At 41.8% G+C, this 25,741-nt stretch overlaps 1 protein-coding gene across 4 annotated transcripts in view; it reads left to right on the plus strand.

Annotated features, from left to right (window-relative positions):
• The first annotated feature begins 604 nt into the window (after positions 1–604).
• Positions 605–25,741, plus strand: part of dmd (dystrophin) — a 243,822-nt gene continuing 218,685 nt past the window's right edge. For all 4 annotated transcript variants that reach the window (XM_079264012.1, XM_079264016.1, XM_079264013.1 and 1 more), the window contains exon 1: positions 605–789. In XM_079264012.1, coding sequence (XP_079120138.1) covers positions 705–789 — 85 coding nt within the window. In that variant the 5' untranslated portion in view covers positions 605–704. The remainder of the gene's footprint in view (positions 790–25,741) is intronic.

The raw sequence follows: 25,741 nt of genomic DNA on the forward strand, positions 1-25,741 counted from the left end.
ACATTCAAAAAGTTTGTGAGATAAATATTTACAGTTTTTAAGGCCTTTTTGTTGAGAGTTCCTGATAAGTTTTTTATGTGTCAGAGTGTCATAATAGAAATGTATAAATCAAAATGTATAAACAGGTCTTTGCTTATTATATTTACATTTGTGAATGTAAAATTTTAATATTATTAACAGATTTATAAAGAAAATATATCCTCTTTTCTTTGCGTTCTAAAAAAGCAAAAAACAACATCATCCCATTTCAGGGAGAAGTCCTTGTAGAGATCCTGGGTGATGAAGCTGCTGAAGTCCTTCCAGAATGTTGTGGAGTGTGTATAAAGCCAGAAGAGGTAGGCGTGTAGGCGGCCCTACATCATCCTCCCTTTGAGGAAACAGGCTGAGTATCCCGCCGCAGACCCGCCGGGTGTCGGGTTTTACGCACGGCGTCCGCCTCACGTCACGGGCCCCAGCGGCTCGCCACCTCACAACAAGTTGCTATTTAGAGGTGGGAATGCTCCACCACCCCCCACCCAACGCCACCACCTGCTCTTCTTCGTCTGCGCCCCAGTGACAGACCTAAAGGTCCTCCTCTTCCTCCTGCCATCCTCCTCTCAGCTGTTCGGCGCGTTCTGGCTCTGAAAGTCTGATCTGGATCTAGTTTTTCCCGCCCAGTCTGGTCCGTTATCTCCTTCCTCCCCAGCAAACTTTTCACACCTGGCATGATGGCGGAGGGTATGCGCCCCGAGGATTACTGCGACGAGCCGGTGGAGGACGAGTTTGGAGAAATCATCAAGTGTCGATCTGGTAAGATCAAAGCGTGTATGTTCGCGCGCGCGCGTGTGCGCGAGTACAGAGGTCTTTTGGGCCAAATGGTAAAAGCCTGCTGCTCTTCCTCTTCCACCACTGAAGTCAGCCATCCCCAACTTCTCCCAGTTTCACATCATCATCATCATCTGTGTTTAAATATATTTTTTTTATTTTTTTTATTTATATTACTTAATGTTTTCAGACTGTTTTGAGTAAGTCTGGATCATGTTGGGATGGAAAATTTGTCACAACTGTTCGGAGTCTTGTTTGGTTTCACTTTGTGCTCGCGTGAACCCTGAAAGTCGACTAATTTTAGCTGTTTGGCCTTTAAAATCCTTCAGTTTTTTCTGGATAAAAGATTTGTTGGGGACCAACTGTTTTACTGGACCCTTGCTGGTTTGACTGGAGTGTTTGTGTTCCAGTATCATCTGCTACTGGGGCACAGAATGGTAAACAGCACTGTGACTGGTTGTAGTTGGAGCCTGGACTGATATTGTTGTTCACATGTTGTGAATCTAAGCTTTCCTGTGGAACATTTCTGATTAAAACATATTTATAGGTTAGACGCCATCAGGACGTCTGGTACCAGCAGCTTAAACCATGAGGTTATGGCGTCACCGCTGTGTGCTCCACGTAGGCCTGGGAAGGCTTGATGCATGCCTTCTCCAGGCCCAGTGTGCACCCCTGCAGCAGTCCTCTGCTGTGATTGAATGGTTTGTGGTTTGTGGAGCTTCTTGCTGTGCAATAACTGCAGGTGATCCAGCACAACAACAAATTTCACCAGACTCAGCTACGCCGTGCATCACCGCACCTAGACGCCACTCCACATCCAGCTTCAGGTTCACTGTTGTTGCTCTCAGACAGACACATTTCTGGTTCTGGTTCTACAGCCTCAGAACCTCTGTGTATTCTGGCAAATGTACCCAGTTCACACCAGTTTAACCAGAACCAAAATGGGAGAACTTTGCTATGTGGAAGTAATCAGGCTGCATTAGGACGTCAGAACCAGGTGACTTAAATCACCTCAAATTTAAACTGGTTTCCAGGCAACAAACAGCGCACCGCAGGTTTTACTGCAAGTGAACGATTCGAGCGTCCATCTGAACTTTTGGTGGTTTATCGTCATGCGGAACTGGATGATCTGCTTCCTGTTCTCTGGTTGGCTGCTCGTTGGCTTATCATGGCATCCAGAGGTGGGAACGACCAACATGAAATGTGTTCCTTCTTTACTCTCTGATGCACCTTGATGACTTGCACCGTTGTTCAGGTCAATCCAGCCTTGAACCACTATCAACATATTGGTTCTTGAAGAACTATTTATTAAGTTTTCAAGTTCCAAAACAACTTTTTTTTTTTTTTTTTACTGTGAATGCAGCGGTGAGGAAGCACCGCCGCACGATGTCTGGCCCATGTGAGATTCCTGTCTCCAGGATGCTAAGCAGGGCGGGGTTAAAGACAGTGATTGCCACATTGGTTTCGGATTATTTTGTAACTTCATGTTCTCGGCTCTGTGGGAACTTTTACAGTTGATTTGTACTGTATGAACAGGAAGAGACTCAGTACTGGACCATGGTGGACTCCAGCACCGCGTGGTGGTCTGCTGATGCCCTCAGAGCTGTTTGCTAATCGCTTCCACTGGGAAGACTGGACTGATGTTTAGCAAAATCTGTGCTGCTCAGGGACAAAATCTTCTTTTAACCAAAGGGTTCATTTCAATGTCATACTAAATTGTGTGTGCACACACCCCACAGATGCATGTTCTGGTGTCGGTTGCAGAACCACAGCCATGGTAAGCAGACTTACCTCCACCGGGCTATAAACCATCCAGGCTACACAACCAATCGGCTGGAAGGTCTCTGCTTTCTTCAGCAATTCTCTCCTTCGCTGCCAGTAACTGGCTTTATCTGCTGCTACAGTCATGGAGTATGTTGATGGTTAGTTATAGCACAGAAAGGAAAAGATGTTGGCGTCTCTGCTCAGGTGGACATGCAGCTCTGAATCTGCAAATGGTGGATCTTCAAAGTTTCTGAAATCTGAGGAACTTTTTTCTGTAATTCTGTCATTTTTCATGAGCCAGTTTGTTTCAGACTGGTGAAGCTCTGTCCTGCTTTCCATCTGAGAGACTTTGCCTCTCTGAAATTCTTCTGTTCTAGCGATTACTGACCTGCTGCCAGGTAACCTGATTAGTTGTCAAAGGATCCTTCAGATGTTACTTTTCCAGCCTTTTGTTTCTCCTCTTCTCAACTAATCTATGTTGGTGAATGAACAATCTGTCAAAACTACTACAGTAGTTATTCATTTAAATATTTTTTTACCCTTTCACACACACACCCAGATAGGCATTGGGGGCAACTTGGGGTTCAATGTTTTGCCCAAGGACACTTTGGCATGTAGTATCTCCGTCTTGACGAAGCCTGGAATCAGTTTCCCAGCAGCCAGTGTGCACCTAGCCTGGCACGCCAGACTATATATTCAGTACAGAGTGACTCAGTCTGGAGTCCCCCCCCCTTCACAGAGATTCACATCGGTCTTAAACAAACCGACCACTCTGATTGGTTGATCTGGGAAGATTCTTGCCTCGTGCCTTGTGTCACCACGTATTCTTCAAAACATTCAAGATGGCGCACGGACATAGTGAGAGTTAGTTTCTTTTTGCCATAAATGCTGCTTTAGATGACAGAGAACATATCAAATCCTTAAAACCTCAACAACTGATAGCCTCAGGTTTTTACAGCAAAAATGTCAAGTCATTTATGTCTTCTGTACTGCACACCATGTCTTCGCACACTTCCGGACATTGTAGGCTGCCGCTTGACTAACGTCACGTCCGCCATTTTTATGATTGGTTTTTTCCCACCCTAGAAATCCGTTGATGCAAATGAGTCCCCAGACTCTATAGCAGGGATGCCCAAATCCAGTCCTCGAGATCGACCATCCTGCCGTTTTTAGATGCAACCCTTCTCCAACACACCTGAATCAAATAAGTGTCTCGTTAGCAGGTCTCTGCAGAGCTGAACGACATGCAGAAGAGGAATTCAGCTATTTGACTCAGCTGTGCTGGACAGGGGTTGCATCTAAAGGTTGCAGGATGGTAGATCTCGAGGACTGAACATGGGCACCCCTGCTCTATGGTGGTACAGCGAGAGAGTCTTGCTTGCCAGGCTAGTACGCACCAGAGTTCCTTGGGACTTAAGCTAAGAGCTGATTTTCTGTTTGGTCCAATATTCTTTTAGAGCCAAAAACCAAAAATCATGTGAATTTTTGCATGTTGTACATGTACAAATGTACTTTTTCTGTATCTAATACACACAACACTTGACTATAGCCACACAATTGGATTTACAAACTACTGTCAGTAATCATTTTCATTGATTGTTTGGTGAACCAGTTAAGTTTGTTGTCCCAAAACCAATTGCTTGGTCAGTTTCTGAACAATATATTGGAACAATATTTGTTTAACCAACTAGATTGATTGTTTTTCCAACTTTCCCATTCTTAGTGTTCTACTGGGAGAAAAGATTAAATTTATTAATCACAACATTCTGGTTTAATTACATTCTACACAGTGTCCTGACTACGTTGGCAACAGGAAGATAATTCAGCCTGAAAAGACACAAAACAAAGTGAATCTAAAGCCAACTGGATCACTTTGAGACTGATGAAGATCTACGATGATGAAGTCGTTTTGATGAAGTGCACACAAACATCACAAACATCAGGCCGGCCTGGTTGTGATGATATTGACGTCTCTTCAGCTTGCCCTCATGTTTGTTTTCTTCCTGCATGGCAGCTTCTAGCCGTACTCTGGCAGCAGCAAAGGTGTTCTTTTGGATTGGTTTGTCGTTGCTCATTTTCCTGAGGACAAACATGTCTCTCTGTCGCCACTTGCCTTCACACCTGTAGAGACTTCAGTCCTGGGATCATGTGCAAGCCAACATGGCCGCTCAACGGCGTTCAGGGTGTGGGGGGGAGGGGGGTGCTCCTGTGTCTCTATGATGCCTGGAACAAGCGGAAGCTGTTGGAGGCTGAAAAAGTGTTTTTTCCTGTTAGACTTTACCTGGACTGGTCAGCAGCCAGAGATGGAGATTGAGACAGTCCAGCAGTGGGGGAAAGGTACCACCACGCCCCCCCGACCTTCCCTCCTTCTTTAATACTTCTTAAATAAGAAGTATTTTCGAGATTATTCTCCTTAAATAGGGTCTCAACAAATTTATCAAACTCTGTTTTCTCCTTAGACACTTTCCCTTGTCTGTGGGCCTCTGTCTTGCCCCCCCATTCACCCCCGGTACAGCTGGTGGGTCACCTCATGCTGGAAATAGCCTTCAGCTGGCTTGACGGAGCTGGATGAGTGGTGTCAGATGGCTCCACTGCGTCCCCTCCAACTCATTCTCCATTTTTTCCACTTTCCATCCTCTATGTTTATACCCCCCCTCCCCATCACATCACCCCCCAACAGAAGAAGATCCTGAGCGATAACTTCTGATTGTATTACTCATCCTGATTCTAAAAACGATGGATGTGTGGAAAATATAGATAAATCTAATCTGTATTTACATTAGAGACCAGCGGGTTGCCATGTCACCTTGGGGAGCAAGGGGGACTGGGGGTTGGGGGGGTCTTGCTCAGGGGCGTCAGTCTGGGACCTCAAAACCGGGACCCCATGTCATGTCTGTATTTTAGTCTCTCAGCATGTAGCTCGGCGTCTTCTTTGCCAGGTCGTCATGGTGGTTATTCGTCATGTTTGTTAACACTTGGGTTGTCTTTTTTTCAGTCAGGTGATCGAGCCACCATCAGGTCTGGTTCAGTTCAGTAAACTCTGAAGTCTCAGAACCTTGAAATTCTTCTCATGCCTTAAACGAAAACCCGGTTGTAACACGTCCATGAGATTGTCATTATGTTTTGTTTATTTTTCTTTTAATTTATTTATTTTGTTCATATTCGAACGGAATCGTTTGAATCAAAGCAAATCAGATGAAAAAGGGTGACATGTGACAGTGTGTGAACAGATTGGATGGTTTATAAGTTTCTGCTTCATGCTGCTCCTTTTCAAACTATATAATCTGTCTTTTTATTTTTTGTTCTTTTCTTAAATTTAATTTTTTACATTATTTGGTTTGTATTGTTATTTTATATAACACCTGTCTCGTCTGAGAAAAAAGTGTACATTTGTTTTTTATTATGCTTGAAATAAGCAATTTGATAGATTAATCAATCCTCTTCTATCCAGCTGTGGCTACTTTTAAAGGGAAATAAACAAACTTGCCAGCAGCAAATTTAAGTTTTGTTACAATAAAGAAAATAAAATCAACTGAACACTTATTTGCTTACTTGTTGTGCTTTTTTTGGGACATTTTTTTCTGATTTTTTGATGTATAAATTTATAAAAATAAACTGGTTGTCATTCGGAAAACAGCACGACAAAGCACTGATATGAGTTTTTATCATGTATAACATTTACAATATGTTTTATAACATCTTTTCGTGGTTATTCACATTTTAATTAAAACCAATCAGCAGTGAGAAACAGGACAAGTGATTTTAATCATTATGTATGTTTTCTTTTTCCTTTGTTTCCACTTTTTCATGTTCTGGTTTCTGACTTCTGTTTGAATTGATGATTTAATGGTGAATTCTGCTGTTTCTTTCTGCTTTTTCGTTTTTTAACGCTTTCTTTTCACAATTCATCACTTCTTGTTCTCTGCTTCGCTCCTCCTGCCTGCAAACATCAGCCTACCTGCAGAAAATATACATTTCATTTAATTCTGTTTGGTACAAAACATCGCATTGGACGTCTTTGCTCTTCCTTTTACTCATTTTAGCACCGGATTAACCAGGACTGGCTGCAGGCCTGAATACGGGGACTAAAATCGGAGCAAGGTTTGTTTTTCATTGAGAAACTTTATCAGCTTAAACTGATACAAAGTAAAACACACAGCTGGTGAACTGAGCAACCACCAGACTAACGTGGGAGACTCTGGTGGGATAAATGGAGGAAAGTGATGATGACTGTGGACAGAAGATGGCAGCAAAGACAGCTGCTGAGTCGCCCTCGGAGACGTGTGACATGCTGGCAACCAGGACGAGTGTGGGAAGTGATCCACTGGGTCTGGCTCTGCATGAAAGAAAGGCATGCTGGTGGGTTCGGACAGGCTGAGAGGGGGACAAACAGAAAACAGCAATGATGGAGGAGAGGAAACACAGCTGCTGGCTGGAGAAGGTGATGGACATGAACACACACTCTTCGTCTGCTGCTTTGGAAAGGAGGGTTCACCGTATTATCTGACCCACATGGAGTTTTTAGGTCATTACAGACCAGAAAAGATGCAGAGAGAGGCGACGGGGGGCCTGATAATGAGTCTGCCAGTTGGAAGTCCCTGAGGAGCCCCCTCCCTCTGCATTCAGACACACATCTGCACAAATATGCCTGGACTTTTTCAGCTTGGTGTCTAGACAGAACATGGTTTCTCCTGGTGATCCATGCCTCCAACATCTTCTTCAGCGTGATGTCACATCAGGGTCCCTGCTGGGAGTCAGGATTTACTCCACATGAACCAGAAAGCTTAATAATCAATACGATGAGAATCTGAGATGAACAATGTGGAGCACAAATAAATCAGCTAAAATCAGTTTAAATTGAGTTCAGCCGGCGAGTGGATGCTGCTGTGTGAATGCTGATGTCAGTGAGGCAGTTTCAGCATAAAAGAGGGTTGTAAAAAAAAAAAAAAAAAAAAACCATGTGCACCTATACTGAAATACAAAATGTGTGTTTAGATCCTGCATGTACATGTTCTGCACACATACGGCTGCATGTCTGGTCATTACTGAGCTCCTCATCAGCTGCCCAATGAAACACGTGGAACCATAGAAACACCTTTCTGCAGGAGTGCTTATTGTAATACAGGTGGCAGTGACTCAGGCGTTTGAGCAGGTCGTCCAATGACTGGAGAGTGGGTGGTTAGTCCTACTTCCCAATCATTCATTGGCTATGTTTACATGAAGCCAATACACTGATTGCAATGGGGTTGAAAGCTCCATCGGAATCAAAATGATCCGTTCTGAATGAAAAGTGTCAAACTGGGAGGGTTTTCATTGGGTTTAACAGAGTTAGAATATTCTTTTTCTCAAACCGATGGTGGTATCATGTAAACACTGAATTAGAAGGTTGTCAGGTTGCGTTCTTACAGCGATGCTCTGAGTAGATGTAAACGTGCAATGACTGATGTTTCCACACCGGACAGCAGCAGAAAGTTTGTTTGACAGTCAGACTCTGTCTCTACGCCTTTTCCTCTTCATTGTTTGCAGCAGGTGTGCACGAGTATCAAGCTGCTGCTTAACACTACAACTGCAAACACTACAACTGTGACAATCACTTTGTAGACCTCTCCATCTTCGATAAATCTTTCTCTGACTGTCAGACAGGACCATTCTGCTTAAATGTTAGCACGTGTACACACCAGATTGGAATAGATTAGTTCACATAGAAAGCATTTTGAGTGTCGCAGCAATAAAGCACATCATAAATGTGCCCAAAAAGTCCCAAAAACTTTACTAAGCAGTTGGTAGAAACAATAGGTGCAGTAAATGTGTCACATAGAATTTTATTTTATTTTGTATACGCACACAAGAAGTCAGAGCTTCGGTAAAATCCTTCCACCGTTTGTCTGACTGAAGTGACTTCAGAACTACAATAAAACCCAAACCAAACTAAAACGGCGTGGGATCGCAGATGCTTTATTTAGCTGTTAGTCTGGAAAACCGTGGAAGGATTTTACTGAGGCTGTGGCTTCTTGTTTGGGTAAAGAGATAAATATGGTCTGTAATATCATGATCAAGATATTTTAGAAAAGTATTGTGATATCATATTGGAATGATACTGTCCAGCCCAAGCGGCAACCTCCGGCGGTTAAAAATGAAGCCTATGCGGAAGTGCATATAACTGCAGTTCCCCCTTCATCCACTAGGGGCTGCAAAACAGAGCAAATCCCCATAGACTCCCATGTTAAAAAGGCCAACTTCACGGCAGTTTACAGCCTGGTTCAAAAATCCATTTTCGGTTCATAGGTCAGGTTTACCTTCATGACAACTGAGGGGGGAGTGAATTTTTTTCTAACTCGCCCGTTTTAAAGTAATTTAATCTCGAAGTTTGGCAAATTTAGGGGCATGTCCTTTTGATTGACAGGTACCAATCTCGCTTCAAGTAAGAAGAACGTAGAACAACCGCGGTTTTTAGCCGGTTAACAATGTGACTTAGCTTTAGCCTGCTTACCTCTGTTAGCTGGTTATCTCCCGTTATCTTGGGGTTAGCTCGGTTAGGTTTTGGCGACAGAAAGCTTGGAGTTCGCTCGATGTCAATCATCCGCCATGACGCTCACGGCTGCCCTCTCAGCTCCACTTCTTTGCCCATATTTGTATTTTCCGGGCGAGACGACGCACATGACACTGCCAACATGGTGATGGTAGGAACCGCCCACCGAGCTTCAATTCAGCTCTTCAGAAACCTACTGGTGACGTCACGGAGACTCCGTCCATCTCTTTATATACGGTCTATGGTCCAGCCCGACTCAAGACCCTGTTGTACACAATCTGATACTTGTCTTCTGCCCCCTGGTAGATACAGTAAAGCACTGCAATCATTTTGACACATTCGATGGTAATAAATGGTAAACATAAAAAAAAAATTATTTTACTAGTTATATTTTATATTTTGTTATTGGGCCAAATAAAGACTTCATGTTTAAAAATGAAAATTTTCTTCCTTTTTATTGGGTTGGCTTTAAAGGACTAAAACCAGACTCAAACCAGCTGAGGAGCAGACTTGTTCCTGCTCTCCCAGTTCAGCAGGTCAGAGATGTACATCTGCTCTGATTCAGTTTCAGATGGGTGCTTTTTAATCAGACCTTTGCTCTCTGCTATTTGCGCTCCTCTCATGTTTGCTCTCACTTCTTCTGCATCTCTGGCTTCGGATTTATTCCGTCTGCTGTTGCTGCCTGTCTCTCCATTGTTCTTTATTGTATTCTCAATTGTGTTGTTGCACTCCATTTAGGGCTGCTCAATTATGACAAAAAATATAATCATGATTATTTTGACAGAAATTGAGATCTTGATTATTTAACACAATTATCCAGTACTTTCTCATTCACCTGTTAAAAGACAGCTGATCTGAACCAGCTGATTAACGCGTTGCTATTTTAACGCCTCAGTACGGAAGGATATTTCAGTGTTTAACTTGCCAAACTATGTTGATAAAAATAATGCAGCGAGTTCTCACTGACCGTGGTATAAACTATGTTGTAGTGAACTTCCACAACCTACTCCAGTTATTCTACATTGACCTGCAGCCGGAGCCAACTGAGACTGGCCGCCTGGGAGTGCTTTAGGATGGGAGAGGCTCCCGCTGCTCGTTCCTTACAGTAACTGCAGAACAATATGTGCCTTCAAGTCAATCGCCAAAACACCAGAAAAGTCTCTAATAACTCCAGTAAAAGTTGCTAGATTTGTCGCTAGTCGCTTTTAACAAAAAAAGTCACCAGATTTAGCGAGAAAGTTGCCAAGTTGTCTACAGTGGCTGAATAAAACCAAAGCGACTGTGGGAGGAGTTTACAGCACAGTGCTGCAATGACAGTGACGCTTGATTAGCAGCTGAAAGGCAGCAAGTGGGGAAAATGCTAAGAGAAAAATAATCGCACCCTTTTATTTTTATGGTCATTGAAAACCTAGACCGTAATTGAGATTAAAATCCGATTATTCGCCCAGTCCTAACTCCATTTTCTAAGTTTCACACACGAGCAAGCGATGGAGCAACAGATCCATACTTCCTTCACCTCTGTTCCTCATTACCTGGTTTCAGTCCTAAAAGAAGCAAAAAAATCCTCGTAGTTTTTCTGCTCACAGAAACGCTATTGCAGCCGTAATGTACAGCAAAGATGGACTGTAAGAGAAAAAGATATCAGGAATACAGGTTGAAAAACTTCACATAACTGCGTTGGGATGAGTGGATGGTAGATGGGGATGACTTAGTTACAAGGCTCTTAGTAACAAGGAGCATTAGCAGCCGGGTGCCACTTTCTAGGCCGACTGATCAGACATCAGCAGTTTCTCACTAAGACTGGGTCTTGCTAAGTGAGCAAGCGGTACCTTAAACCCAACCAGACAGGATGGATGTGTGTAGATGAGCAGTCAACTGCACCGAGTTACAACCTGCTACCATCAGCCTCTCATTCACTAAGTCCTGTATCCAGGTATTTGCAGATCCTTGCTGTTAGCTGCTGGTCACCAGGACCAGGTCACTAAAGTGGACAGTGGCCAGTGGCGTTAGCTAGACTGGCTACTCATCCACCTGGCCCTGTCCCACAAAGCCATTACTGTTTCCCAGGGAGCTGTGAAACAGCTGGAAAACCAGCACCCAGCCTCAGCCAGGGAAAGCCGAGCCAAATTCTCGCCACAGCCTGTTGTAACCTCTCACTTCATGCTGACGGGTAAATCAGACTGTAGAGCAGCAACTAAGGAAGCTAGCAGCACATTGGGCTGCTAGATTTGTAATCTGGCCAACAGAAAGTTTCTATTTGTTACTTCTAAAGCTGATCAAAAAGCTCTGCACATCCTGCACAGTGTGAAAACTGTCAGCAAATGAAAGTGGGGGAGTGTGGAATCATCCTTACCTTTCTAGATGTGGAAACCAGGTTTGTATTTCACTAAACCTCCCTAATCTGCATTTATCAGAGCATACCTAACTAAGATCTGTCTGCTTAAGAACTGATCGACCATATAATCCGTAATTTTGCACATTTGCAGCATTTAAGAACGTTTACCTACTAGAACACAGACATCTTCATGAATCTGGTTATTCTTCATGCTCTGGATCCGATTTTGTCTCAAACATTTTTGGTATACTTTGGTTTTGATCCCAACCTGTTTGGAGTTAAGCTTGATGTTCAGAGTGGGTGGAAATGATCATGCTAGGCCCACTGTGATTACAGTAGGGCTGCAGGAAGTCGGTACTTCTGGTTTCCTCCATTGTCCATGTAAACTTTGTTTAAGTTGAAGCTACTGACCCAAATCAGGCTCTGTTTGCACATTGATAGAGTTTGATTGTTGGAGTTGATTTATAGCTGGTGTCATTAGTTTGGCTTCATTTTAGTTCATGTTGAGACCGTTTTAGGGTGATTTGCTTCTTCTTCAGCTTTTTTTTTTTTTTTTTTTAATATTGCTATAATGTCTCTGTTCACATTGCAGTCTATTACGCCTCAGGTAAAATTTGATTATATTAAGAATAAATGGAAAATTAAGGGGAAAGAATGGATTTGAAGCCAGTTTTATTTCTAAGTATTATTTCTGTAGAGGGCAAAGAGACCACATGAGTGCTTGTAATAAAAGAGAAGAATGAGAGTTATGTTTGGTCCCGGCTTTCTGTCTCTTCTCAGTCTTATGTAAGTTGAAGAAGAGTCCCTGTCGGATTTGGAGGTGTGGAGGGTGCAGCGGAGGTTGTGGAATATAATCTGTTTCCTAATTATAAACCAAGGCTAAGTATGAGCAGGCAGCCGTTCCACTGAGCTCAGGGCAGTATCCAGAGGCTGGGGGGGCATTAGCATAAATTACACATACACACACACACACACACAGGCACACACACACACACACACACACAGGCACACACACACACACACAGAGCCTCATAGTGATTAGACCTGCCCTGGCTGTGAACAGCAATTAACTGCAATCAGAGCTCTGTCCCATTCCTCCCAGCCCTCCCACCATCTCTCCCCGAGTCTCTCATCCCGTGTTCTTTCATCTGCATGTCAGCCCTTTCACTAATTTTTTATCTTTATTATTATTCTTAAATTGATCCCTTGCTATTTTGGATTTTACTTAGTTTCCAGTTCTTTTTTTCAGCCCACACCCGTTGTGCAGTTCTCGGAAGGATCAGTTCTCAAACAGGCTTAAAAGCCTGGACACCATCGACTTCAGCTCTTTTGAAAAAAGAAACCCCCCTTAGGACACATTGTAGGGTATAAGGTATCTATAGGGATGTCCAAAGTCGGTCCTTGAGGACCGCTGTCCTGCAGGTTTTTGATGTATCCCTGTTTCAACACAACTGGCTTCCTTTCAATCAGAGGTGTCAAACTCCAGTACTTGGGGGGCCGTTATCCGACAGGTTTTAGTTATTTCCCTGCACAAACAGACCTGATTCAAATCAAATGGATCCAACAGCTTCTTGTCAGCCTGTTCATACATTTCAATCAGGCCTTTAGGGGCATGAAGACAACAAAAACCTGTAGGATACTGTCCCTTAAAGACTGGAGTTTGAAACCTGTGCACTAAATGGATCCAACAGCTAATGAAGCTCACCACAATGAGTGATTATTTTGAGTCAGGTCTGTTGGAGCAGAGATACATAGAAAACCTGCAGGATGGCCCTAATCTATGCCACATTAATGCAAAAATTACAACATATTGTATTCTGTTTGAATATAAAGCAGCACTTCTGAACTTCAGTAGACTCAGTCAGGGATGCGCCTCATAACGATGGCTAATACAGCATCATCTTCTTCCTGTCTGTTCTCTGAGACCTCTCCAGCCAGTAAAAGTCTGTCTCATGTGGACGCTTGTCTTTTCTCCTGCTCTGTCCTTTTCTTTTCTTTTCTCTTTCCAACCCCCAAGACCTGTTGGAGCAGGAAACTTCTAAAACATGCAGTACAGCAGCAGATTGAGGATCTGAACATTTTAAGACCTTGGAAAACTCTGTCAACTTGATAGTAGTTGAACTCATCACTACATGTAAGGTTCCACAGCACTATATGGTATCTGCCTGAATCTGTTGTTTTAACTTGTTTTTTCCATGGTGCATCCAGCTACACAGCGCCACAATAAAACCACTGTAATGGATTGTATACTCATATTGTTGCCATAGCTACCATTAAAGCCTTCTGCAAGTATGTTAGCCTTAATCAGGATCTTTCTCTAGACTTAACCAATTCCAAATTTAATAATTAAAAAACAAAAACTTAAAAAGTAGCAACCAGAAGCAACAGCAGTGGATGTTAGCTGCATGATTTTAGAGAAACAGTTGCGATTGATGGTCCCACTAAAGGTGTCAGATGGATCTTATTTCCCTCCAGTTGTGTGAAGGGGAGGTTGGGTGTGAACAAGGGTTGTTTTTTATGAATGACTGGTTGAATATGGTATATAATAAACCTTATAATCAAATGATGCCTTGTTACAAACCTAATTTTATTTCTTTCATAAATAATGAAATGATAGAAATAGGTAGACCACAAATTAAAACGATCCATTTAACTGAGCTGATGTAGAGAAGTAATGGCTTCCCAATCAGTCGATACAGAGTTTATTTCATTTTGCTCAACTTGAAGCTTTCAGATGAATATTAGACTGCAATTCTTTCCTAATCTGGAAACAACATGACATGTGATAACATTCTCATGTGATTCACATGTTCTTCACATGATTCACATTCTTCACATTTGATTTACATGCAATCATATGTTCTTTACATCTGGTTGAAATATTCTTAACGTGTGAATTACATGTTCTTCATTTGTCTTCCACATGTAGACGAACTGCACATGTACCACATGTGCAAACATATCCATATGGTTCACATGTTCTTACATAATTCAAATACATCACATTTGATTCATGTGATTCACATGTTCTCTATGTGAACTGCATGATCTTCATGTGTCTTCCAAGAGTAGATGTGCACGTGTACCACATATGCAAACATGTCATTTTTAAACATTAATTCACATGTGCATCACATGTAAATCACATATACTTGAAATGTGCTCCACATGTACATGCATACATGAAGTTTTTTGTTTTAGGTAAGTAATTCACATCTCCTTCTCATGTGATTCACATGTTCTTTACATCTTTTTTATGTTCTTCATATCTGCAAACATTTTCATGTTATTAACATGTTCTTCATGTGATTCACATTCATCCAGTTTGATTCACATGCGATTCTTATGTTTTCCACATTATTTAAATGTTCTTCTATTGTGGATTACATCCTCTTCATGTGTCTTTCACATGTACGTCTTTCACATGTACGTGTGCATGTGTACATTTTCATGTGATTCACATGTGATTGAAATGTTTTTCCTGTGAATTATATGTACTTCATTTGTCTTCCACATGTATAACTGTCAAGTATCCTGTTTTGGCCGGAAAAGTCTTGTCTTTCCCGGATTGTTATTTTTCCGTAAATCTCCTGTGTTTTGATATAGGGAGCAAATACACCAATGTGAGGAGACAAATCCCCCGCCCCTGCGAAGAATAAATGTACCACAACCATATAAATCCACCACACACACACACACACACACACACATTTGCATATCCGGATCACACATGTATATAGATGTGTACCTCATGTGGAACAGATGTAGATTTTCTGACAGAGTAAGTAAAAGAAATCCAGCTCTGAACCATCCAATACATTTTTCCTCAGCTCTATTCAGGAGTTTTAATGTCTTTAATAAACGATAAATTGATTGCACCTGCGTAGCACTTTGAAGCCGTTTGATTTAACAGTGTGTTTCTAAATTATCAATAAATCCTCATGTAGTTATTTCTATTAAACATGTTGCATTATATTTGCAGCACTTTTTCCTCTATAATCGCACTAATAACTATAAAACTGTTTTGCTTATGGGGCTTTTGAACGCTGAAGCAGGTGGGACTGTTCGACTAATCCTCCACATATTCCCAGTGTGTCCTCTGTGGTGTCATCATAACAAAACAACCCATTTTCAGAGCAATAAATGCACAGGATCAACTCTACAGGACTTTTCTAACCGTTTGGATGAATGCTGTCTCTGTCTCAGTGTCGAAAATATTAAACTAATCTGTCACAGCTAGTGCCGCTGGTGTAATGCCAATGAGACACCACAAGACAATGGAGAGTGTGAAATGTTTATTTATGAAGTGAGGTGGGTTACCAGGAAATCTGAGGATTTCTCCAGTCATTCAGCCTGAGTCATGGAAGGAGATGAGAAGTATGATTTACTACCTATCAATAAAAAGGAAAAATCTCATTGAATAACAGAAGATTTTTGTCATTTATACAAAACGTTACTCATGCATACTCATAACTACCCAAGAATGTCAGAAAGCTTGGATGTACATTGAAATCTCCATAGAGAGTAGTCTTTACCAGGAAAATGAGAGTAATGCCAGAGAGTTGTTGTGTGCTCCAGTCAGAGCAGAGAGAAGTTACGTAAACGAGGAGTAAGAATCCAGCGAGCTGCCTGAATTGGTGTGGTTGGTCTAGTTCCTGGCACCAGTTATGCAGTGCTCATTCCGTCTTTAGCTGGTTGTCTGATGACTCCAAGGACTGACGATTTCCCCCCTGTGGACATGAGAGGAAAGATGGTGGTCCTATTTTGAGGCTGAAGCAAGGCTATCGCCGGTAAAAGCATTGGCGCCCACCATGTTTACTACTGGTTTAGCCAACAAAGTGGCCTTTGGCATTATGAGGATGTCCAAGTGGTGTACGCATAACTGACGAAAAGGGTCCTTCAGATGCATACTCACTAATGTTAAATGACCTAAAAGGTCACCATAAATTAATTTATCTGTCATGTGACCATGACCTGTCCAGGGTGTACCTGCCTCTCACTATTGCTGGGATAGGCTCCAGCTTTCCCGCGACCCCTAACTGGAACAAGCGGTTAAGGAAATGGATGGATGGTATCTAAACATGTTGCTCTGACCTGGAATAGAAGCAGGATGGAGTAAAAGATTGAACGATCAAGACTTTCAATCAAACTTCAATTTATCCTGATAAGTTTCTGCAAGCACTTGAACGCATGCATCTTTCTCTGTGATTACGTAAGCATTTGCGCGGCGTCATTTGAGGAGTACTCGTTAAGCTAATGACTCCACCCTCTGTGGGATTACTCTCAGCGGGAAACATGGATTCATTTATCGTTGCTGGCAGCTCAATAGTACAGATGCCATAGCAACAGTAGCTGTGATATTATACAGGAGGCACTGAGGTCCTTGGAAACCCATATGTCTCCCAAAAATCTCCCCGCAAGCCTGAACACAGCTGCCACACAGATGCAGAGGTACATGCCCTGCAAGTGCTGTAGGCATTTAGAAAGGAATCACACATGTTTTTATGCCTTCATGCGCATCAGTGTGTTAGCGCTTCTGCTCCCAGTGTTGAGTTATTGTATCTAACAAACCCAGTTTCTGCCTTTTATGATTAAAATTGCAGCTGAATGTTTGCCTGTGGCATCTCCTCTTGTCACGCAGAGAAATAAGGGATGAGCTGACACAACATCAGAGGAAACAATGAGACCGATTAAAGCTTGACAGAGACCAGTCATCCCAGTGGGGGACCTAAAACATGTCAGAAATGTCTTCTCCCTGCATGTATTTTAGGAATTGGGCCTATCTAATTTATTCAGGCCTTTTAGGAAGTTAATTTATCATAAAAATACAAACAGAATGGCCTCATTTATCAAATGAATAGACAACAGAAACCCTTTCCTCGCACGGCTCGGCTTTTATCCATGTGGATGTGAGCGATCAAATCTCACAACAAGCCTGAGATCATGTGTGTAAGCACAGCAGACCCTGGAAAAAATGATTAAACAAACCTCGCATAAGCAGCCACATATTCAGCATGCACAATGAGCACATCTGCAAAAAAGTCTTAAAATGGATTCCTGAAGCAGCTGAAAGAAAATGTGACAGTTTACTGATGCTGCTTGGAGTTCACACTGAACGTGTGAGAAATTGATTTGGAAAAACCAAAACATGGCTGTTTCAGTAGCTTAAATTTAACAAACAGGCTCATAAATCCTTTTTAACTACCATGTGAAAGAAGGAAGATGAGTATCCACAGAAATCTGATATATTTGGGTTTTGTAGACTTGTCATGTTCAGTTCTGCCTTTCGTTTTATTTGCCCTTTAGCTTCTCCTGCTTCCTGCTAGTTCACTTTTGCTAGACCTTCTCCTCTCCTGGTTTCACCTCACAGGGATATTAAAGGGTATAAGACGTAAATGATGATGGACCGCAGCTGCTGCATTTATATGGGCCTGATCAGTCATAGACATTTCTGATTTATTAAGAGCAAATGAGTCAATAGAAGAGCTTGATTTTCTCAAATGTTTGGTGTTTTTTCTATTCATTATTATTAATAATAATAATAATAATAATATTGTTCATGCTGTGTATTTGTGTATTTATCCCTGCTCCATGTGTTTCAGTGGCTACAGGTTAGGTTACATTGTCAGCGCTAGTTTTCTTTTTCAGCTCAGACATGAGCGTTTAGGTTTAGGGGAAAATCTGGTCAGTTTTAAAACACACAGCATGATTTAGTTCCTTTGCTGCACTGGATAATGATGCAGGAAGGAAATCTTTGCCAATATTTCACCAGCGTTTGAATCTGCCATTAAAGATTTTACTGCAGTAATAAATGCACGAACAGTAAAACGTAAAGCCAAACTTATACAAACTTTGACTTTGGGATACGGACCACTGACACACATTTTATTGCTTCGTTGTTTCTATGCAGCAGTTTAATGACCCTGACAGGAGAGCTAGCACCACCACTGTGGAAGTAGGTGGAAATAAGTATTCATTTGCATCCTTTATTTGGAATTTTATTAAAATTATATTAGAATATATTTACTAAAACTTAGCTATTTACCAATAATGTCAGCGAGAAACAGTAAAGCCAGACATGGTAACAGGAGTTGCTTTAAGGATTCACTTGATACTGTTGGATAGTTATAAGGTTTATGTGTTGAACGCAGGGCCATTAATCCTAAATGGAATGCTTAGCTGAATGTTTCCGCCAGTGGAGCTGCAGAACTCCACTCCACACAGGAAGACACAAAGACTTTTCAAGTTGCATTCAGAATTGTTTTGTTTAGTTTGTTACCATAGTGAAGTTTGGCTTATCCCAGTTTACTTTTCATTCTCCTCAATTCCAAATGTTTGTCTTTATTCTTGTCTTTTTCTTCTTCTTTTTGTGTTTTATTGGCGGTCGACAAGCCTTCTTCTTTGTGTAATCTCCTCCCAGGCTGCATTGGGTGGAGAAGGGAAAGTTGGTTTCTTTCTGCTCTGCGGCGGAGGTGGTCTGAGAGTAGAACCTGCACCGGTACCGGCCTCACAGTGGAGCTCTGCAGCCGGACCCTCTTGAATATTTTGCCGAACACGTTTCGGATCTCTTGAGACTCGACTGAATGAGACTGATCTTGTTTAGATGAGAATGAATATTCCCCTGAGATTCCAGCTCAACTCAAATCTTTTAGAAAGAAAAAGTTTGAGAGGAAATACAAACAGCATTTCTGCTCCAGCTGGGAGAAGAAATCCTTTATGTAAGTTCTGTGAATGTCCCAGTAGCGAAACAACACCCCATGATCCACGAGAAGATGCTTATTTCCAATTTGGACTACTCCAGCTGTGTATTGCAGATGTGACCCCAGAAAATCCAAACATTTGCTGGTAAATACAAGCAGTTGTGTATTGTCCAACAAAAGTAGTTTTATTTGGACGAGGTTTAATAGAAAAACACTTTTAAAATCCTAAAAGAGACCCTAAACTTGCTGCCGTCTCTGGGTTTTCTGAAGAAAGGGTCGAAAGAAAAACAGCTTAAAGAAATGGAAAAATACACGGCCAGCACTAACACTAGCACATGCTCTGCACTCAGACACACACACACACACACACACACACACACACACACACACACACACACACACACACACACAAGCCCCATGGTGATGTTAAACCACAAAAAATATACCAATAGAAAAGAGGGGATGAGCCCCAACAATATCCCCCATTTAAACAAACCTTCACCAAAGGCAGCACCTCGTTAGCACTGAAAAGTTGAAGGAGTCAAAAGGTTTATCCATCCATTCATCCATCCATCCATCCATCCATCCATAGCAACAACACAAAACCAGTAGCTGACTGACCTGCAAAGATGATAAAAAGAAAGATAAAGATTAAATATCAGGCCCACTGAGGACCAGATCAATAAGATCTCACCTTACCACTTATCACCGAGTAGTAATTTGTGTGTACAATCTAGAATTTCGCATGTGGGGGTGAACAATGGTTTTACTAACAGAGTGATTGTGTAAATGGGCAGCAGAGGTTGTGGCTGTTTTTGAGACTCTCTGTTTGAGGGTTTTGCAATGATATGGTTTGCAGCATGGCAATTACGGGAAGGAAGCGCAAAAGGAAATTCAACCTGATGAAATTGGAGGTGTCGGTTGACGAAACCAACACTTAAATGATCTTCTGTAAAGAGATCTGAGTGCCACAAAAATAAACACTGTATGGGAGCAAATTTATAAAAAGGTTAATGTTAAAACAATGTGAACAGGGTATGAAATAAAGAGGCGGTATAAAGACATTAGAGGCAAACAAATTAAATTTGGGATATGAGAAAACCTCTGAAAATAAAACAGGCGGTGGCATAGGGTGTATGGACTGTCACTTTTTTTAAAAAAAAAGAGAAAGAAAACATATGATATAGGTTCTCATTTCTAAAAAGAAAAAAAAAAAGCCTCATTTAGTTTTGCTAAGCATTTCATAAGCTCATGGAAAACATACTCTCTGCCTCTGTTTGCTTTGTTTCAATGTCTCTTTCTTGTGACAATAACTGCAGCCTTGTGCAAAATTACACACACAGATGCACAATCTTTTCAGACTTGGTACTGTAAATATAGAAGCAGTTTTTATCAGCAACATTGATCTCAGGTTTGATTGATCGCATTGTTGGTGCTAAATTATTATATTTACATTTTCTCCTCCCAACACACGCAAAATTACATGTAGACACCCCATATTGCATATTCATTGTGGCAGACTTACTAACTGGGTACAGATGTGCTATTTTGCACCTTTGAAAGATGAAACCCTCAGTGCATTGTTAGTGAAACAGCTTGTACTTTTCCTTTTTTTTTTTTTTTTGCATGTGCAATGAGTTTGCACAACCAAACTCCTCGTCATCTCCTCATGTGACTCAACATGCTGAACTGAAGCCTATTTTATGCTGATGAAGCAGGCTGGTTTGAATCACTGTGTCGAGGCTTCAATTTCATCTCTGTGATCATGTGACCAAAAGCAATGGAGGCTTTATACAACTTAATGAAACATCAGAAATAAGATTACTGGTTTAAGTCTTTGGTGCCGTTTTGGTCATTGTGAGAGACTTTTAATTGAGACAGAACTATAATGACTGAGAAAAGAAATAAAACAATCATATGTAGTAAACATTTTGACCTCACGTCATCCACAAAGGTATGTGTTTTATGGTTTTGCCTTCCTCCAACTGTAGTGAGGATTAAATGGCTGCAGAAAAAGAATAAATTGCTAAATATAAAATTATTATAATTTTTAGTTTCTGCCAGATATGGCTATTTATCCCAGATCGTATGCTGTGTTTCCATTACAGTTTTTCACTAAATAAAGGGGATATTTCTGAAGTTTCTTCAATTTTCAGGCATTTCCATTAAACTGCTACCTGGTTTAAGCTTGGTTTCAGGGTTTTTCCACTTGCTCCAGAGGCTTACCATGACTTTCCATATTCTTCTCCATTGTTTCCCTATTTAATTTCTCGTATGCTTCCTGGGCTGAATTCTTAGCCCAGTAAGCATCTCCCAGTAAGCTCAGTTGTTTGCTGTCAAGAATGGAGTTTATATTTTTCTTTTTAACAATCTTTAAAATTATCTGTCTTCCTCCGTCCCTACAAACCTTCCATCAACCTAGAATGAACTGGTCACTTGAACCCCTACTTCACGTCTTGGTTCCTGTTAATGTAAAAAACGTGTTCCCATTACACTTTTACGATATACTTCTATACATCAACAGGTCTGGAAAGTCCTCCTTATAAGAGAGTAAAAACGTTTTATTGATAATTGAGAGGTTTTCTAAATCTTGATATTTTCTATCCCAGCTTTTTATTGCGATATTTAGGTTTTGCACAATTTTAGGGGTGATGGAAATGCAGCTACAGCCTGTTTAAGACTGAATTTATGGCTTTTGTGTTAGCAGTTGTGGCTGCTGTGCCTGCAGCGGACCACTAGATGTCACTGCTCTTTCTTTGAGGATTTTAAGCTTTAAATCTTTTGAAGCTTCAAAGCTTCACAAGGCCTCATCTGCCCATCTCTGAATAATAGTTGAAACTACACAAACAAATAAAATGTTGCTTTGAGTTTAACCAAAATACAGCTGGAATAACATTTGCTGTAAAGAAGAGCGGGGGTCATGATGAGACTGCCAGGCAAAGTGAAGATGAACACACAAATTGTCCTCCTGGCTGCATACTGGATGGAGCCATTCCATTGTTTTGTATTTTATTGTTTTATTGTTTTATGTTTTAATAATTTAATTATTTTATGATCAGCACATAGCTGTCGGAAAGTGCTTTATAAATAAAGTTGGCTTGGCACTCACTTCACCTCAGTTTAGCTTATTTGTACAGAACTAACACAAACATGAAGACAGTAGAACCATGTCGGATATGGCCTCTATTACCTGAGTGTATTTGCACATGAACCTTTATTCGCCCTATAAAAAGTGAAACAACTCCTCCCAAACCAGATGTGTCTTGACATCGTGTCAGAATTTCTTCCAGTCTGACTCTAAGTCATAATTACTTGTCTCAGCAACAGTCCTCCTACACCAGAGTTTCTGCCTCCTCAGCTGGGCTCTGCTGTCACCTGCCTCTGTAGTCCCACAAGCTAGCACAGCTAGGTTGGACTTCTCCAGCTTGACAGCTCATTTCACCTGGTATCCACCAGCCAGATTCAGAGGTTGCCATGACAACGAATATCAGCTGCCTTACAGTCATAGAAACACAGAGCTGATTTGTAAGCTTACATTTGTTTGCCATCCCAGTTCCCAACAAGTCTGGATGTTGTGTAAATAATAAAACCAGAACTGTGATTTTATAAATCTAACAAACTTTAATCCCAGTAGAAGATAAACGACACATCAGATGCGGAGTCATGCTTCTGTGATGGATAAAGGATGTGGTTCAGCATGGTCCTGCTGAAATCTGCAAGGTTTTCCCTGAAAGAGACGTTGTCTGGATGGGAGCAGATGTTTCGGCATTGATGGAGCTTCACAGATGTGGAAGCTGCCCACGCCGTTGGCACTAATACAACCCCATCCCATCATAGATGCAGGCTGATAACAAGCTGGATGCTCCATCTCCTCTTTAGTCTGCAGGACACGCCGTCCATGCTGTCCACAAACAATTCCACATCTTCATCCAGGTTTCCACTTTGCCTCAGAACATTTTAAATGAGCATTGGTCCAGAGAAGACGGAGGTGTTTCTGGAGCCTGTTCACATATGACTGAGCTTTAACCTGCATGTGTGGCTTTTAGGGTGGACTGTGTTCACAGACAGTGATTTCTGGAATCTTCCTGAGTCCATGCACTGGTTTCCAGTAGAGAATCATGTCTGTTTTTAATGCAACAGATCACAAGCATACAGACTTAGACTTAGACTTAGACAGACTTTATTCATCCACAAGGGAAATTCTGTTGTCACAGTAGCTCAGAACAGCAATAGAGGAAGAAATAGAAACAGCAATAGTAGGTAAGAGAAAAAAAAAGTAAATAATAATAATAAAATAGAATAGGTACTATCCATAAAGCAATCTGGAATATGTACACTTTTACAAAGATAAATAAAACTATCAAGTAAAATTGGCAATATAGAATATGGAAATTTAGAAATTTACAATATATACAACATGTGACTAAATGCAGTGCCAGTTTACACAGAGGCTTTGAAATGAATGTTAGTTATCTGTCACAAAGTGGGGAGTTATTGTACATCTGTATAGAGAATGGTAAGAATGTGTTCTTGTAGCGCTCACTGTGACAGCGCAGCTGTAAAAGTCTATTGGAGAAGGAGCTCCTTTGCCCCTCTACAGTCCGGTGGAGTGGATGAGCAGGATTGTCCATAATAGAGAGCAGTTTGTCCAGAGTCCCCCTGTCCCTCACTGTCACAAATGTCTCCAGTTGACAGCCAACCACCTGTCCAGCTTTGCGGATCAGTTTGTCAATCCGAGAGATGTCCCTTTTGGATGTACTGCTGCCCCAGCAAGCCACAGCGAAGTACAGGACGCTGGAGACCACAGACTGGTAAAAGATCTCCAGCAGTTTACTGCACACATTGAAAGACCTGAGCTTCCTCAGGAAGTACAGTCTGCTCATGCCCTTCTTGTAAACAGCATTACAGTTGTCCCTCCAGTCTACTCTGCTGTTCACATGGACTCCGAGATATTTGTAGCAGTCCACTATCTCCACCTCTGAGCCCTGGATGGTGATGGGCTCCACTGGTGTCCTCTTTCTCCTGAAGTCGATGACCAGCTCCTTTGTCTTGTCCACATTCAGGAGCAGATGGTTAGCCTGGGACCACTTCACAAAGTCTGCAATCAGTGTCCTGTACTCCATCTCCTGTCCATCCCCGATACACCCCACCACCGCAGAGTCATCAGAGAACTTCTGCAGGTGGCAGGACCCGGAGCTGTACTGGAAATCAGAGGTGTACAGAGTGAACAGGAAAGGAGACAGGACAGTGCCCTGCGGAGCTCCTACATTACTGACCACAGTATCAGACAGGGTGTTCCCCAGCCGCACATGCTGAGGTCTGCCAGACAGGTAGTCAGCAATCCAGGAGACAGTGGAGGAGCTGACACCCATCCCGAGCAGCTTGTCACTCATCAAAACAGGCTGAATAGTGTTAAAGGCACTCGAGAAATCAAAAAACATGATTCTCACCGAGCCTTTAACACTATCCAGGTGTGAGTGAGCACGCTGCAGAAGATAGATGACAGCATCATCCACACTAAGTTGAGCCTGATATGCAAACTGTAAAGGGTCCAGGGCAGATGACACGAGGGTCTCATACAGAGATTCCTTCTGATTCTGTGAATCTTTTGATGATATTAAACACTGTAGATTGTGGAATCTTCAAAGTCTGAGGAACATTTTCTGAATTTGTTACACAGTTTTAGGCCCAGTTTGTCTCAGACTCTACCTCAACAGACTCAGCAGTGAGTGCAGTTAGTCTCCCCTCCCAGCCCCACCACCCTAACCCTAACTTAGACCCCAGAAATGATTTTCTGCCTCATTAGGACCAGGATCTGGTCGCCAAAAGGATGACTGGTCCCAACAAGGTCAGTGATTATGCCAAAAGCGGTTTTAATGAGGTCACAAAGACATGAATGAGCAGACACACACACACACACACACACACACACACACACACACACACACACACACACACATTCACACCTATACACACACTCACGCACACACAGGAGCTTTAACGTGGATGTTCTGGACAAATCCTCGACAGAACCGTCTCCTTAATGGCACTGTCCTCAAGTCCCAAACTGCGATAAGTGAATTTTAATTAAAATGATATTGAGAATCGTAATAACTTATTTTAATGAGCTGCTAATGATTTTTCTCCCCGGTGGAAGAAAACGAGCGAACACACACCGGTGGATTCACCAGGGAACAGGGACGACAAAGTAAACTGTCAAAGTAAAAAAATCTAACCATTTTTGGTCATTTTTATACCAAACATTAATCTTTTCTGCTGTTTTCTGTTTATTTTACACCCACTTTAAACACTTCATTGCTGCTCTTTATGTTTGATATGTGGGAAATAATTGAGTGTAATTAAGTATTTAGCCGGTGTACGTCTACATTCTGTATGTGTGTGTGTGTGTGTCTGCAGACTAATTTATGTGTGTGTGCTTGAGCCAGCCAAACTAAGCAGCAGATTGAGGTGATTCCAGCCAGCTGGTCCGGCTGTTTCCAGATCTGTCAACCCTGCCAGCACACACACAAACAACATCTTCTCAGCCTCACACCTACTTTCACACATCAACAAGCCAATCGCAGCTTCCAGAGGAAATCTCTGGGCCAA

This window comes from Telmatherina bonti, assembly GCF_933228915.1.
Source record: "Telmatherina bonti genome assembly, chromosome: 24".
Lineage (NCBI taxonomy): Eukaryota > Metazoa > Chordata > Actinopteri > Atheriniformes > Telmatherinidae > Telmatherina > Telmatherina bonti.